The sequence below is a fragment of the Thamnophis elegans genome, chromosome 14 (assembly GCF_009769535.1).
Source record: "Thamnophis elegans isolate rThaEle1 chromosome 14, rThaEle1.pri, whole genome shotgun sequence".
Classification (NCBI taxonomy): Eukaryota; Metazoa; Chordata; class Lepidosauria; order Squamata; family Colubridae; genus Thamnophis; species Thamnophis elegans.
This window is the reverse complement of record NC_045554.1, coordinates 4,859,103-4,876,235: the sequence shown is the minus strand read 5'-3', so window position 1 is coordinate 4,876,235 and position 17,133 is coordinate 4,859,103. Positions and strand designations below refer to the sequence as shown.

Sequence of the window (17,133 nt, the reverse complement as noted above, 5' to 3'; positions counted from 1 at the left end):
GTAAAAAAGATAAAATTGGCTCCCTTCAAAGTATTAACAATATCCAAGCCTCCAACTTTGAAGACTTCACAAGGAGATTGACTAGATCAATATTTTGATATAGGGAGGTCAAAGTTCAATACGCGGGAAATCAATACATAAAAGACTAAGGGAGCCTGAATATTAATGCTTGCTTAATGACCCTAATTGGGACCGGCAGTTCTACCACTAAGTTGGAAATATCATGATGAGGACTGGGGTTTCTGGCAGGAAAGAGGTAGGGCTACTCAGTTTCATACCTTGGGCCTGTGTTTGCCTCCTAACCATTCCCCCTTGCTTAAAAAGCTATTGGGTCTGGGCCTGCTTACTCTCTTGTATACATCAAAAGTGATGCAATGCAATGCACCACAGCCTTTGAAATCCCTCTTCAATCTCTCTGCTCCACACAAGAGAGTCAGGCAAAGGAGACTACAAAAACCTCTTGCTTCCCTGCCACTCTGCAGAGAGATTGGAGACAAAGAGGTTTCAAGAGAGTACTGCAAACTTGTACAGTATACCCGTGGCTCCCAACCCTGGGCCGCCGGTATGATAAGTATAATCTTTATTGTATTGCTTAAATACAATGAAATTGGCTAAATGATCACATTGCTTTTGATGAACAGAAGAGCAAACAGCTTACTCTCTTGCAATCCCTTTCTCTCAACTCTTCCTTGCTCTGCAAAGGGCGAAAGAAAGGAGGAAACACGTCAGACACAGACCAAGGCGCATTGATTGTAAGGGCAATCACGTGACTGAGGGACGCTGCAAAGGTCATACATGATCTGTAAAGTTGTCTTTTTTAGCAGCACCGTAATCTCAAACAGTCAGTGAATGAATAGTTGGTAAGCGAGGACTACCTGTAATTCTTCAGGTGACTGTAGAATTTAGTGAAGAATGCAATTCTCTCCCTTACCTATGGTACAGTTTGTGGTTATTTTTCGTCGCTTGGGGTTATGTCGAAGCAGCTCTAACTCTCGTTTGGTTGGCTCCCAAGTTGAATACTTCTCTCCAATACCTGGATAATGAAAAGAAATATAGGGCTGTATTTCAGAAGACTGCTTGTAGCTATAAGGATACTTTGGAATGCAAACTGCACCATTCATTAAAGAGCTTTCCCTATATATTTCCTCTACAGTTCTAACCTTCTAAATATGTTCCTACAAATGCGAGTTAAAAAACATACAAGATTTATTGCTCGGACTGTATTGGCATTTCAACCATGTTTAAAATAACAATTACCTCTCCTTTTCTTATTCCTAGCAGTGCATGAAAATACTTTTAAATTAAAAACACAATAGCAGGTTGCCCTTCATATAGCTTGTTCTTTTGAGTTAAGACAGTGATGCTGTCGGTGAAGCCACCCCTGAAGCATGACCTTTGTGTAGAGATGTTTTAAAAATATGATGACAACAGCAAATAATAAATAATCCAATTCATTAGGCAGCTAGCTATGTGCTATTTTGAAAAGCTGATGTACAGAACCAATACAACGTGGGTGATATTCAAACCATTTCCTTAGTATATAAAAAAATAATATCTCCCTCAGTCTGTCTCTGCAATCTGGACCATATATTATATAGGCTGAGAGCCAAACAACTTTGCAATTAATTCTGTAAGGCTGCTGAAGCTTATCTGCCTGAAAGAATAGCTCCTGAGTCTGGCAAGTATGTTTTTAAGAGTGAACAGCTTCAAAGGAGAATATGAAAGGAAAGGTAGCTATTCTACTGGGCAATTACTGTACATATCCACTGAGTATAAGCAGCTCTTTGGACCCTGGTTGTAAGTTTTAGTTAACAAGGTATTGCTGAAAAACAGATGACTGTTATTTGTCTATGAGAACGTGTGTATATATCTACATGTATGCAGGTATGTGTATGACATGCACACTCTGGATATGAATTTGCTTGGAAGAGATAACTATTTGAAAAAAGGGGATAAATGGGTCATCTTGGTGGTTTTCTGAGTCTAATTATTATAATCAGAGATGTTAGTAAAACAGATTAATAAAATGATACCTATTGGGCATTTAAATTTTCAATTTGATACACCAACAATGCAATTGTATATGTGACTATGCAAATTAGATACATGATCTTATAAATAAATGATAAAATATTCTACAATCTCACACACACCCAAAAAAAGAGGGGGGGTGATTACTCTTCACCTCAAATAACAAGAATCTCCTGTGCTTTTCTATTACTATGAAGCTAATATTCTAACCACCAAAAGGAAAATATACCTTACAGGAAATAAAGCTAAAGTAGATTTCCATGAAAGATTGGATGGAGTAACTATAAACAAATAATATATAAGGTCTTCATTTGCAAAGATGAACGAGGCACTGTTACCGTGACAGATAAAAAGTCTCAGCTGGGGTCTTTTAGCAAAACTTTTCAAAAATTGAGCTTTTACAAGAAACCTATTGGCTCTTTCAAAGGACTAGTGCTTTAATTTTTGAAATCTTATAAAACTAGAATGCAGAAACAACTGGCTCGAAGGGAAGTACTTAGCACAAATCAACCAGAGGGGTGGATTAAAGAAGATCTCAAGAAATTATATCCACAGTAAGCATGTATTAGACATGGCATATCAATATGAATTTGCGTACATATTTGTTTGGATTAGTGCTAATGGCAGAAACAAAATTCTGTAAGTAAGGAGCAAACAATAAAGGCACATTGTTAAATACATAGACAAATATTTACAGAACAAGGACTTACATAATTATCAACTATTTATTTTAATGAGGAAGAAAAGGGTTTCATTCAACTTTAGATATATGTCGCCTTTAATGGTTAAAACAGCCCTCCCAGCCATCAAAAGGGCTGAAAGTTGAAGACTTCCTGTAAAATGCTTCATTTTCAGGGGTGGGCTGCTACGGATTTGCCCGGGTTCAGGAGAACCCAAAGCATGTTATGGCTGGTTCAGAGAACCTCCAAATCCCACCACTGGCTGGCCCCTCCCACCCCACCCCTCCCAGGAGTCTCCACGTGGCCCATTTTGGATGCAAGGTAAGAGCAGTGTCAGTTTTGGAAGCCATTTCAAGCCATTCACTCCAGGACCCATGTGGAGGCTTGGGGAGAGGGAAAAACAGGCTTCCCTGAAGTTCCAGAAGGCCGGAAACAGGCCTCCGGCGCCTGGGGGAAGCAGTTTTTGCCCTCCCAGAGGCTCGAGGAAAGTCTCTGGAGCCTGGGGAAGGCAAAAATACCCACACATCCCTGCTGTGGTGCAGGAGGCCAACTAGGCCCCGTCCAACATGGCCACACCCATCCAGCAACCAGGCAGAAAACCCATTGCTGAAATTTTTGAAGCCCACCCCTCCTTGTTTTTCTAGAGAAACATATATAGCAAACTGAGGGCTCACTTTCAAGTATTGGAGGTATCACTGCCAGATTTCAGCAAAAGAGCTGTCTGCGTCTGAATTAATAAGCACAATTTGGCATTGATAAGGGGTTACTTGACTGTCATGTAGAGGAAGTTTAATGATACTTTGCCAAGTCTTTGGTGACATTGTTTTCTTGTTCCAAGACTATCTTAGAACGATCCACTATCCCTCCCTCTCTTCCTTTGGTTGAGCTACTTTAAAAATAAGATTTAAAATGCCAATTGAGAATGATGAACAATGCCGTGGCAATGTGCATACCTATTTTTAACCACCTAAAAATGGTGCAATTCCTTCTAGATAGACGGGATATATATTTTTTAAAAAATCTTTAATTGCTGTGAAGGAGGAATATTTTGGAGAAGCAACTCAGCTACAGGAAAGTCCTGCAGAATGTATTATTTCCTGGATCACAAAATGCATTCTTTACCATAGGAAAGCATTGCAAATTCTGTCTCTTGCTGAAAAATGGCAGGTAATCAGTAAAAAGGGACGCTTGCTAGTGAAATCTGTCGCCAGCTCACACTTCTTACCTGTCATTGTACACTGGTAGTGAGAAATCATTGTTGGGGTGAAGGCTAAAAAAGAAAAGAATTAGGGAAAGAAAACTGAATAAAACAAATGTGTGTACATATATTTGTGTGTTAATATCTACATATATACATACTGTATGTGCAAACAAAGTGACATTTTTGTTAAGCTGGCACAGTAACCGCCTAGGGAAAGCGTGGCATTTTGTATGAAAAATATAAAATTTTGTCTACTATGTTCCAAAAAGATCTGAATACTCTGCTTTATCGTTAACTCTGCACAATCACAAGGGAAAAATGTATTTTACTGAAATATTCTTCCTAAATTTAGTTTGGCTATGCTTTCTCGTGATGTGTTGAGTTTAACTCCTGAAGAGAAATAATCTCTACATTTCTCTCTCTCCCCCAAAACTTTCGTTAAAAGTTTTCTTATTTTTCTTTTACAAGAATAAAAGGGCTAGGTATGACTTGAAATGAAAACTTCTTTCAAGCAGATACTTAAAGAAAACCAAACCTTGTAGTTTCCAAGCTTTCCGCTGTTCTTCTTTGGCAATTTGTTCCATATCTTTGTCATATATGTAATCTTGACACATAAAGCAGTATATACCCCCATACAAAAGGTCTATGGCTGCAGAAGGAGAAGGAATGGAGAAAAAGAAACATTTTTTTTAAAAAAAAATTAAGACAATAAAGAGTTCTCTATAATTAATCTCTCCTTATTAGCAACTTGGACTACTGTCACATGACAAATGTTATGGCTTTTATATGTCTATCATCAAGCCTCAGACAAGCAGCAACATTTAAAAATCTTCCTGATTAAATTATCACAGATTCCAAGGGACTGTATGAATCTCCGACAACCAATGATATGAAAATATTTCTCAGCAGCCTAGGCACAGCTCCACATTCCCTGTGAAAATCGATTCTATGTTACTGTTTTTGTTCATCAGCCTGCAGAGAGTAAGAGTAAGCAGAGAAACATCTATAGAATTATTTTGTGCTTGGACATACCTTTTCTGCAAGCCTCAAAAAATTCCATCGTGTTAAGGAAAGATAGAAATTGCGGATTGTACTGTTTCTGAGCAATGTGAGAGAGCTAAATCTCAAATTTCTAAAAACGAATTTTAAATCAAGAATTATCTGATAGTCCAGAATGGTACACATGCTAGATCTACAAAGCCATGCAATTTTAGGTATAGATCAAGGCTAGTAATAAGCTTCAAAATGTGTTGCCTATGTATTCTTATAATCAATGGAGCTTCAATTTGACAATGAGCTGTGTTATCTTTTAATACAAAGAAAACTGAAATTTATTTTCACCAGGAAAAGCTTTCTAAAAGTTACTAAATTTTAAAATAAGATTAACAAACCCCTTTACAATGAGGATATATCTATTTTCCTTGTTTAACAATTAAGTTACATGTGATTGGAAGAGTAGATTGATTAACACATACAACTCTGATCTTGTAACATTTCCATATTCTCCATAGTCTGATGTTCTACTAAGTCATACCAAACTAAGAACAAAGATTTCAAAAATCTTAGGTTAAATTGCTGCTTAATACTGTTCTATCACAATTTACAAACAAGTGTTCTAGTCCATTGCTGAAATTGAAATAATTAGCTCCACTAGATTAAACTGAAAATCCAAACATTAGATAAAGGATTTTTTTTTAATAAAAGTAGTTCCCATCATTAATTGGCAGATTTACTAATGGATCTGAAAGAGGGTCAGGGACACCCAACTCCCATAGCATGTTAAATGGGATTTGCGTAGACTTTTTATTTGAAAAGGCGGTTCACCCAATAACTGGGCTTCAATATGAGGTTTAGCTTTAAAGCAGTTTTTTATAAAAATACAATCTTTGTGTGTACCAAGTTGGAATTGCTTTTGCTTACAAAATAACTTATGCACACTAGCGTTAACAGGTAAAGCTGTTCATTGATCTAAAAGGTGAATGAGAAGGTTTGTTTATCTTAATTTCACATACATTCCTTTCTCTTCATATAACAAGAAAATGGGAATGATTTTTAAAATGAAAAACATCAGTTTTAACTATAGCATAGAATGCAGTTCTTGCTTATATAACCCATCCAAGTTAACTGTTGCTATAGCAATATAATGGGTGGATGAATGTCAAGAGCCTTACAATATGATTATCTGAATGTTTTACTCTAAAATAAAGCTTCAGTGTTGTTAAAAATGGAACATTTCTTATAGATCTTAATGTATGTTCTACTCTGCAACTTGGCTACAAATCAAAGTAATTTTGCAATAATATTTAAGAGTAAATAAACAAAAGACAGCAGTGTCATTTATCCCAAAACTCTCTAGTATAAAAATGGTGTAACTGACATTTGAAAATTGAGTGCAAAAAATGTCATCTTCATGAAGCTTTTGATAAAAATATAAAATAGCAGAACAGATTCTATTACACATCCACCATCAAATCACACAATCCCTGTTCACTGACAAGTTTTCCCTTTTGTATTTATGTATTTTTGTTTCCTTATATTTGTATAAAGGCATACAAATCATCCAGGATAATCAGCCTAATTTGCATCAAACTGGATGTTTTAGCAGTGATTAAACTATTTTATTAATTCACATCCTGGAAGCAACCACTGAGATGGCTTCTTATGGTAGCCTATACGTAACAGACCCATTATTGATAGTCTGCTTATTCTCTTTCCATTCCAATCTGGCCTCACTTATCCAGCCTCCTATTTGCCAGGAATGAGAATACCCATAACTCAATTCCTTAACCAGAAAGATTTACAGTTTACACTCCAAAAGTCATCTGAATGCTGGAATGCAGATTTTGAAAAGTCTACAGTGAGACAGATTTTGCAAGACTGAGCTATCTACGTTGTATGACTAATATATTAAACAAATTGAGATTTTTTTTTTAAAAAAAAGTGAAAATAATGGTGGATTCCTACACTAGTGTGCCTATAGGTGGTGCGCACTTAACGACGATTCGTTCAGTGGCTGTTCAAAGTTATGACAGCGCTGAACAAATGGTAAGAAATTGTAGCTATTTCGCAACTGTCACAGTTGGGTAGAGACTGGAATCTTAATTTCCCAAATTGAAATTTAGCATCCTTGCCTTTGCACTTGTTCAAAACAGGTAAAGGGATTTTGACCTAGGTTCATTTGCTGCCACATGGTTACGAGATTGTAAGAGATGCTAACGTCTGAAATATGGGCAAAGTTCCTTCAGGGTTCAAGATTCTTACTATTAACAGATTTATGCCCTGCTGAAATATATGGAAGCTACCTGGCCTGCTTTTCCAAAGGAGCAATAAAGGTGTGGTTATTTTTTATTTCAAAAAAGAGTTTGAAAAGAGTTTGAAAAGAGTACAGTTCATCTGTATGGATAGGTAAACCTCTGAAGAAGACAAACTTGTTTTTGACAATGCACCATAAATAATATCTTCTTTAATTCAAGGGATAATGGAGCAAGAGCTACCGCAGTCAGAAAAATTGAGCTTTTTACCAAAGTTCATGTCAGCTACCACAAGAGATCAGGAGATGTATTTACTGCAAGGTTCAATACCAGCCAAATTAACCATGTGGAAAAAGACAGAACACAATTCAGAATATAAAAATGTGAGCCCAATGCTTATGGCCTATGAAAGAAGGTTGTCAGTGACAAGCCCTGTAAAACATGGTGGCAAATCCTTCAAATGTTCACTCCTTTCTTCTTGGACTTCTGGGTGCAAAACGTGCAAATACTTCATTTTGCAAATATATAAATATATATATAAAAAAACTGCTTTTGCTAATGATGTGCATTTGGGTCTCTGGAGTTTGAATTTCTCTTTGTCTCCATGGAGACTGCTGTTAGCTAAGCAGAGTCACTAAGAGCTTCAAGAAGAAATTTCGTTCATTCTGGTATGTGCCCAGTTGAGAATGAACTGGAAGCAGAGCTGAGCAATAGTGATTTTGTATTTGGGGCAGTGGTGGGTTTCAAAAATTTTTAGAACCTCTTCTGTAGGTGTGGCCTGCTTTGTGGGAGTGGCTTGCTGGCCATGTGACTGGGTGGGAGTGGCTTGCCAACCATGTGACTGACCGGGTGGGCATGACCAACGTGTAAAATGTGGTGAAACTCACTTAACAACGCTCTTGCTTAGCAGCCAAAATGTTGGCTCAGAAACTCTGGCATTGAAGTGTGCAAGTCTTAAAGCTGTCAAATTACAAGACCCTTGCACCCCTAACCCTTTAGAAAAAAAACCCCAGGGATGTTCAAACTTGACAGCTTTAAGACTTGTGGACTTCAACTCCCAGAATTCCTCCTCTCGCTCTTCATCTTGATGATGTGCGGATGGGGGGGGGGGGGGAGCTGGAACCGGTTCTAAACGGCACTGTAGATTTGTGGAACCTCTCCTGTAGAAGAGGTTAGAACTGGCAGGAACCCATCCCTGATTTGGAGTGATGTTTTGCAACTACTGTTGTCAGAGAGAACGGGTAGTCCTCGACTTACGACCATAATGCAGCCCAAAATTTCTATTGCTAAGCGAAACATTTATTAAGTGAATTCTGTCTCATTTTACAACCCAATTTGCCATGGTTTTTAAGTGAATCACTGCAGTTGCTTAGTTAGTAACATGGTTGTTAAGTGAATCTGACGTCCTCAAGTTTGCTTGTCAGAAGGAATCACATGACCCCGGGATACTGCAACTGTCATAAATAGGAATCAGTTGCCAATTGCCTGAATTTTCATCATGTGACCACAATGATCATATGAAAAATGGTCGTGTCACTTTTTACAGTGTGATTTTAGCTTTGAACGGTCACTAAACAGACTGTTGTAAGTGGAGGACTACCTGTAACTGACTGGAGCCAAAGGGCAGCGGTGGTGGTAGCAGCAACAGCCATATCACAGTAAGTAGATAGTGGCTGCCATTGCAAGCATTACTGGATTTACTCTTCAAAATAGAAGTATTTGAACTTATAGGTGAGCAATGCAGGCTTCTTGGCTTCTAAGAGTTTCCAGATTGGTATAAAAAATAAAAGGAATTATATATAATTGCTTAAACAGTAGGGCATTTACATAGACATGGATAAGAAGATGACATACTGTTGGGTGAATCCTATCAGGCTGAGCATCTGCCAATCCAGGGAGATGAGGCTAACAAAGTAAATACACAACAGTAAAAAGAAACCTACAAAGAGGTTCTACAGCTAAATGTCTATTTCAGTCAAAATACAGCAGTTATAAAATATGTAAATCATAGATGGGTTAAAGAAAACCTTGAGGGAAAGCTCTGAAGTGAACTCAATAAAAAATGTGTATCGCTACAAATAAATGAAATTTTGGATGTTAAAAGAGTCTGAAACTATCTAAGGTTATACAGGCCACTTGACTTCAGACAAAAAAATTGCATCATTTAATAAATACTGAAATCCCATTCAAATCAAGAATTGTGTTTCGTTTCTCTATTTTTGGTTAAAATGAACTCTTCAGCTACGAATCCCCAGGAATCGCAAGTTTTTCTTTAATTTCAGATTTTATAACAGTAGAGAACATAAAAATGAGAAACTGTAACTTTTATTTCTATTAGACTGCTCTTTGGTTATTTATAACATATTTAGCTTCAATTAATCATGGCCATAATTACAGGGTAGTTTCAATATTAATTTTTTTTTTAAACACCCTCCTGCCTGGATTATATGGAATATTCTCTTTAGCCAGAAAAGACAACCTGTCTGAATTTATTCAATCTAACTGCAGGATTTTCCATATTGTAAAGCTCATGCCTTCATAAACAAATAATTTTAATGCAAGAATCCAGGATAATTACTTACCTAAGTTGTGTCGCTTTGCCTTTGCGTGCTCGTGAATATGTTTCTTTGTAAAACAGCCAAAGAAGACACAGTACAGGCAAGAATGAAGTCTGTTCAGATGGGCACCGCACATATGACAGATGCACGACTTTGCCTAAAATATAAACAAGATGTTTATTAAAAGCAGCAAACATTGCATCATTTTTCCAATCTACAACCAGGCTTTAATTTGAACTTTAAGGTTAGATATTATTTATATGTTTTAATAATAAAACAAAACCAGAAGGGATTGTGAATTCAATTCCATTCCAAAAATGTTGGGTCAAGAACTTGGTATGTTTAGATAGGGAGAAAGGCTGTCCCTCGACTGCCACACAGCCTTTTGTACCACTCGTTCTTTTGATCCTGACTTTCTGCTGTGACATAGCTATTTTGTAGTCCTTCTGCTTCCATTGCCACTCTTCCATTGCCATTGGCGGGAGAGCAATGGCATCCTTCCTCTTAATGCTGGTTTGTGAGAAAGACAAGGCAACTCATATCCTGAGGATTTAGTTACTAATAAAGTGGGGGTAGTGATGATGACAAAGAAAAAAAATCTGCAGTATCACATCCTGGCTTTGACTTATGTGGCCCAAAGAACAATAATTCCCACTCCCTTTTTCAGCAGCTGCAAGCAAAAGTAAAAAGTACTGTACAAATATATTTTTATTAAAAATATAAGGAAAAGGAAAACTTCCTTTTAACTTTATGCAGCCACAGGCATGCACAACCACACATATACAGTAGATGGATGAAGTAGGGATAACAGCATAAAGATCATATACAGTGCCTATTAAACATCAATGTCCCCTAAAATTCCAGATACAGAGATCCCCAGAAGGTGGAACAAGGATCAGGGAGCATAACATGAAAGAAAAATTGGCACAACTATAATAAACTTGAGATATATTAGCTGCAACTCTTCTTCTGAGGAATAATTTACCTCCAAATCAGATTAGTTCTTACCCTATTGCTTTTTTTCCTTCTTTTTTGCAATTATGTCCAATTCTCAGAAAGCGTGGGAGGAAGTGACTGGCCCAAGCTGGATTTGCACCTAAAACAGGACTAGAATTCCCATCCTCCCAGATCCCAAACTGATGCCTTAACCACTACACCAAACTAGGAAGCCGATAAAAACTTGGCCTTTAAAGAAAACCCTGAGAGAGGGATTTGGCATTTATTATTCATCAGCTGCCAGAGTTTTATTTGTAATTGTACTTGCTATTGTAAGTTGTGTTTCTTTTTTGTGATATTGTTCTGTTGTTTTAATCTTCTTACCGAAAGAAAGGAATGTAAGCCACTCGGAGTCCCTCTGGACTGGAGCAGCATATAAGCCACAGTAAATTAAAAGGCTTATTGAATATAACAGGACTTTACCATCCTAATATTGTTATTAAGTCACAATTTTATATAAAAAGATAAATAATTAGATAAATGTTTGCAATAAGCTCTTATAAAATGTTGCCTAGGAGTTTTAAAATGTAGAAGTTTTCATTTCTGAAATTTAGCAGTGCTTCTTCTCACAAAACTATATTTTATAGGAAATGTTTCTAGTCTGCAGTGCAGCACTAAATTGAGAACATTCCTCTTAGTAAATACCAACACTATTTAGTGGTTTAACCCATTCAGATGAAGAAATATACTTATGAACACTGTTTTGGAGGCTTCTATGAACAGTGCCATCATTAGTTGCCTTACTATAATAAGAAATCAGTCCCTGTTTCAAATGTCACTACCACAACTTGATGTCCTCAAGGTAAGTTAGAACCACAAGTTCCATGGCTTAAACTATGACAACATAAATTAGGGGCAGGGAGTTGTGGATGCATATGAATTCAGCAGTTCACTTAACAAGAAATTATATCAACATCTTTGTTCTGTTCAAGAGAAATGAGAAATAGATGAGCCTATGCACTTATCTGAAAATCTGCTTTATTTGCCAAGATTCAAGCTTATTTTAAAAGCGTTTTGAATTCATACTAAATTTCAGTTCTACTGCAGTAAACTATAGCAGCAATACAGCATCGTATATTATAAAACAACAATGATACCAAAAAAAAGGCAGAGTTCACAATTCCTAGCACTTATAAAATATTTATCAACTAAAATATGGATACAAAATACGGGGAGGAAAGTGAAGACAATTTTGCTTTATATACTCACTTTCATCATCAGATTTGCCCCAGAGAATCAAGCAATACAGGTAAAGCCTCAACTTATAACAGTTCATTTAGTGACCATTTGAAGTTACAACAGCACTGAAAAAAGTGACTTACAGTCATTGTTTACACTTACGACTGTTGCAGCATTCCGAAAATTCAGACATTTGGCAACTGACTTGCATTTATGACAGTTGCAGTGTCCCGGGGTCACATGATCCTCTTTTGCGACCTTCTGACAAGCAAAGCCGATGGGAAGCCAGATTCACTTAACAACTGTGTTACTAACTTAGCAACTGTGGTGATTCACTTAGCAACTGTGGCACAGAAGGCCATAAAATGGGGAGGGGGGAAATCACTTCACAACTGTCTTGCTTAGCAACAGAAATGTTGGGCTCAATTGTAGTCATAAATCAAGGACTACCTCTATCTATAATAGGATACACTTCCCAATTTTTTTCTCAATGGTGGTGGAAAAAAAGACCCATTAGCCACACCCAATTGCAGGAGGAGCCCCAGCTAAGACACACGTTAGGCTGTTGCGTGATGTACTAACATGGCTGCAGATTTAAATAAGGCTGAAAAGGCTGCCTGCCTGTGTATTTGAAAGGATATGTTCTGCAAAATACGAGACAGAAAAATAGTTCGGGTTGCAGGTCCTGTTGCTTTCAGAACCATGTTTAATATACACATATTGTAGGCTGACTTTATCCTGCAATGCATCACTGCAGTAGCCAATTTTCATATGGGGCGGCGATGACTTGCAATAGCCAGTGGTATGTTCTAAAACAGATTATCAAAATTGATGACTTCATCATTTCTCTGTGTCAGCAAGTCATGACAGTGTTTTAAAATATTCTATTAACCCCAACCCTAACACTATTAAGGAGTGTACCAATGGAATCTTCAGATACACCTGACTTGAATAGTAACGCAGTAGACAAAGTAAGCAGCCTTACTTACCTAACCACTGAGTGGGATGTTCACTTAATGCTGCCCATACTGCTAAAATGTTATTTACAAGATAAGATCACACTGCAGGAAAATAGTACTTTTCCTAGGATTTGGGGAGGGCTGAAACAGAAAGCGATGCTTTTAGGAGCCTGCCTATTACTTCAAGTTGCATCCTATCACTTAAATGAAATATAGATCAAACCTTTAGAAATTTACTGCATGTTTTTCAAGCAAGCAAGCAAGCAATCTCTTCAATTCTGATTTATTTAAGCACTGCAAACTCTCTGCAGGAAATGTAAATTTAATTAGCCCACATCAAAGTCAGTGCAGTGCTACTAGTGAAAATGATAACTGGAATGCAGATCTGATATGAAATGATTTGTTTGGGCAGTCCAAAAGAGCAAAGGAAAAAAAGAAAACAGAAAAAATGTTAATTGGTATTAGAAATTTCTTTTAAAAAGAAAAGGAATCAGGCATTTACATTGGATTACGGTTTATTGAAGGCTTTCTACTGCATCATGCTGCCCTCAATTAGTTGAATTATCCCATTCTGACAACCTATAAAACTAGCTTTAAAAATACAAAAAGGAAACAGCAATAAATCCAAAATCTCAGTTCTTAAAACTCTATGAGGTAAGCTTCCACTTGTTGTTTTTATTATAGACTTGGGTAACATGTAACCCTACAAAGTATTAGGTTAGTGCAATAATAATATAATTTCAATAATATCGCAGCACAGTCATGATATATGGTATGGATGAGTAATGTTGATCTATCAGGTTGTTCTCTCTGGATAAAAGGTATATAATGATGTTATAGAAACATTGCAATTGACATAATGAAGATTAAATATGTTATACCGTACTTAGCATTGTAGTGGCATTAGTCCAAATTCCGTCTTCTTTTTAACATGACTAAATATTATAATTCGTGTGAAAGAAGGAATTAAAAACAGCCAGTCATTACCAGTTTCAACTTTTTATTATAATGGGGACACACACACACACACCTATCCCACCCCCCCACAAACACAACTGGACTTAGCTATACTACATAGAGCTTCTCTGTACATAGAGTGGAAACAATTGCTACAAGTCTGTCAACTCTGCAATATGTTGATGTAACTACAAATGATGTAACAAGCAGTAATGAAATATGAAGTAATAATTCTAAAGCTTATTCTTAAGGATTTATATTCAGCCTTCTCAAAACTCTCTGGAGCTGTGACTTCAATAACTATGTCCTCTGTCAAAACTTTAAATTTTTTTTAATGTAAATGGCATTTAGGAAACCAGCTGCAATACTTTGAATTCACTAGCAACACAAAGGGGGGACAATCTGAGGTAGTATTATTTTAGGCACATCCACTCAAACTGTCATGCATCTAAAGATGGACAATTTCTATATTTTCAGAATGAAGTCAGTAACATGTAACAGTAGTTCTGGAGCATATAAATTTGCCAACCTTGCCAGATCCCAATGCATCAAGTCTACAGAAGAAATATTAAAGTCTGAGAATAGGATACACAAGTAACTCTTTGAAAATTACTTCTTTCCTCTTAAGCTAACTACAGAAAAATGTTGTATCATAGAAAGTAGAACAGGGAGGGGGGGGCATCAAATAGGACCATTCTGCCAGAATTAACTAGCTCCCATACTTCGAATTTCTTGTTGAATATCTTGTTTGTGGTTTTGGGTTCCAAGTGGTTTGCTGGGTTCAGGAAAAGTTTTAAAGCAGGAATGGACCTCCTGTTGGGTGGCTAATCATTATTTTTATTATTTTGGGGGGGGGGGGTTGAGTACTGTCCCATGAGTTGAGCCGCATTATATTTATGAGCAGGGTTCAGTTTTGGGAAGTTTGAGATTAACTAGGGCAAGTTTATTCTAGAAGTTACAGAACAGTTAAAGGTGCATAAATTTCCCAATTCAAGATAACAACAAAATCTATTGTCAGTTTTCAGGTAAGAATGAACTTTAGCTACGCAGACAGAATAATTTTACATGTTTACAGAGTTGGTAAATATATGTTTTAAATTAAGGAATATCCAGCTTTACTTCTTAGCTGCTGTTATGTGATATTGTATAATGCTTTCTCTGATTGGAAATAATGAAAATCAATTTAAGAGCTAACCAGGAAGTTCTTTAAGTAATTGTTTAGTCAACCAATGCTATAGGGCCATTCATTGGATGAAAAAGCAAAAAAGCAGAAAAGGACTGGTTTTTGCTCAATTACATTGTGTGGGAATAGTGACAACACACTTAAGTCTTTCATCTTGAATTTTGTATAGACCAGAAGCTTTTAAGGAATGATGAAAACCGGGGATTATGACATCTGGACTATAGCAACTTCCATAACATTACTACAACTAAACAATCAATTCCTTTTAACAGAAATAATGATGCAGGGGAAAAATATTAATAAACAAGATACAAAGATGTCAGTCTCTCTGGTATGTAAAAGTCCCACAAAGACGTACTCCTAATTGCAGAGTTGAACATGTAGGCCAGTGAAGAAAACCATCATTTATATATAGATATTTAAAAGCACATTACAAGTAAACAAAAAATGAAACAGATGATCAAGACTCAAATAGGAATCTTGTACAGTAAAACAATCTGCTCAACAAAATGCTTCAAATAAGTTAGATGCTCTCTCCTACTTTAAAAGAAGACACTGTGGAAGACATCAATACTCATGTCTTAGATCTCAAAAAACAACCAATTGAAATAATTATGGCATATGCTATGGGTGTTATCTTATGTCCTAAACAGTGATAGTACACCATTTAATGCAGATCATATCCACGTGCTAGGTGGGGAATTTTTTCCCCTTCTCTCACAATGGTCAGATATCTCACCAAATAATAGTCTGTCAAATGTCCTCACCCTACATCTACTATATCTGATAGACTATATCTATCAACTCTATCTAATAAAAACATTCAGAACCCAGTGAACATAAAGACACCCAAAAAAAGAACTACCTTACAGAAAAATAGTCACTGAAAGACTTTACTCTCAATTACAAAAAGAAAAAAGAAAGAAACACAAATTCTGAAAGCTATAGGTGAATAGGTTAATTTTTACTGTAGCTTCTAGTTACTAATTAATTCCATTTGTATTACTTTTCTAATCACACAAGTATTAATACTTACCAACTTCTTAGGCCACACTTGCATTCCAGTAAATTCATAACCTAATGGCTGCTATCATTTTACTAAAGATACAACTTTCTCTTATTTATTTTCTCTTACAAGAGTAGAGTAACTCCCATCTTGCCTCCAGTTGTTAAAATGTTTTATAATTGAACAATGAGGGCAGATTCAGAGTTATGCCCCAAACCTTTTACCTACAATAAAGCACACAATTGAGTTACAAAAGGAATACATGCCTTTTTCTCAACTGCCACACAAAGAAAACCAAGACGACAAACTGGGCTCAGTCCTTTCATTTCAATGAGTAGGAATTAAAAATGGCAAGAATGAAATTGTTCCCTTATCTTCTTTAACCAAATTAATCTGATTATACATAACAGTGAAAATCGTTTATTAGCAAGTGAAAAGAAATAGCTGCAAACTAAGCAGGGGGCTAGAAATTTATATGAGAAAAAAACAAATGTGCATATATAAAGAACAGAACTGCATTGATGCAAGAAAAAGGAATTATTTTGGGCAGGAACAGGTAAAAATAACAAAGTTAAAGATGAGCCATTGCTCTAATAGTTTCTGTAATGTAAAAAAACCACCTCCTAATTCTAATGTCTAGAATACATATGAATGAAGCCACTCATTTGCCTGAACTATGGCTGCTACCTTCTTTAAACAATTCTGAGGCAAAATTATATAAATAAAAAAATAAACATTGTCATTTAAAATCCTAAAGCTGTCAGTAATGAACAGACATAACACAATCCTCAGTTCCAATTCTGCTAAGGTTTAAAGTCTACTTAAACTTTAACTTTTAAGTATATGTTCATAATTCATCCAGTAATCCTATGGTATTTTCATAGTTGATGATGAACAAACACTATGTTACTCAGGTTAACATTACCAGTTACTCCCAATTAATCAATAGAATTTAATAACAAAACCAGTTTTCTCATTTGCATGATGAAAACAGTAAATGTGAAGCAGCGGTTAACAAATTCACCATATGAGGAGCAACCAACCGCTGGTGAAGTACAGATATGATGTTAACTGAATTTTGGAATTATTATGTAAAAAAAAAAGAACTATATAGCAGCACTTTGTTTTTTTT

At 36.2% G+C, this 17,133-nt stretch overlaps 1 protein-coding gene across 2 annotated transcripts in view; it reads right to left on the bottom strand.

Annotated features, from left to right (window-relative positions):
- The window catches only part of USP22 (ubiquitin specific peptidase 22), a 54,161-nt gene that overhangs the window by 32,223 nt on the left and 4,805 nt on the right, over positions 1-17,133 (bottom strand). For both annotated transcript variants that reach the window (XM_032230558.1, XM_032230560.1), the window contains exons 2-5: positions 9,746-9,878; positions 4,448-4,561; positions 3,937-3,981; positions 932-1,033 (exon numbers count right to left, since the gene is read on the bottom strand). In XM_032230558.1, the coding sequence (XP_032086449.1) occupies positions 932-1,033; positions 3,937-3,981; positions 4,448-4,561; positions 9,746-9,878 (394 nt within the window). The remainder of the gene's footprint in view (positions 1-931; positions 1,034-3,936; positions 3,982-4,447; positions 4,562-9,745; positions 9,879-17,133) is intronic.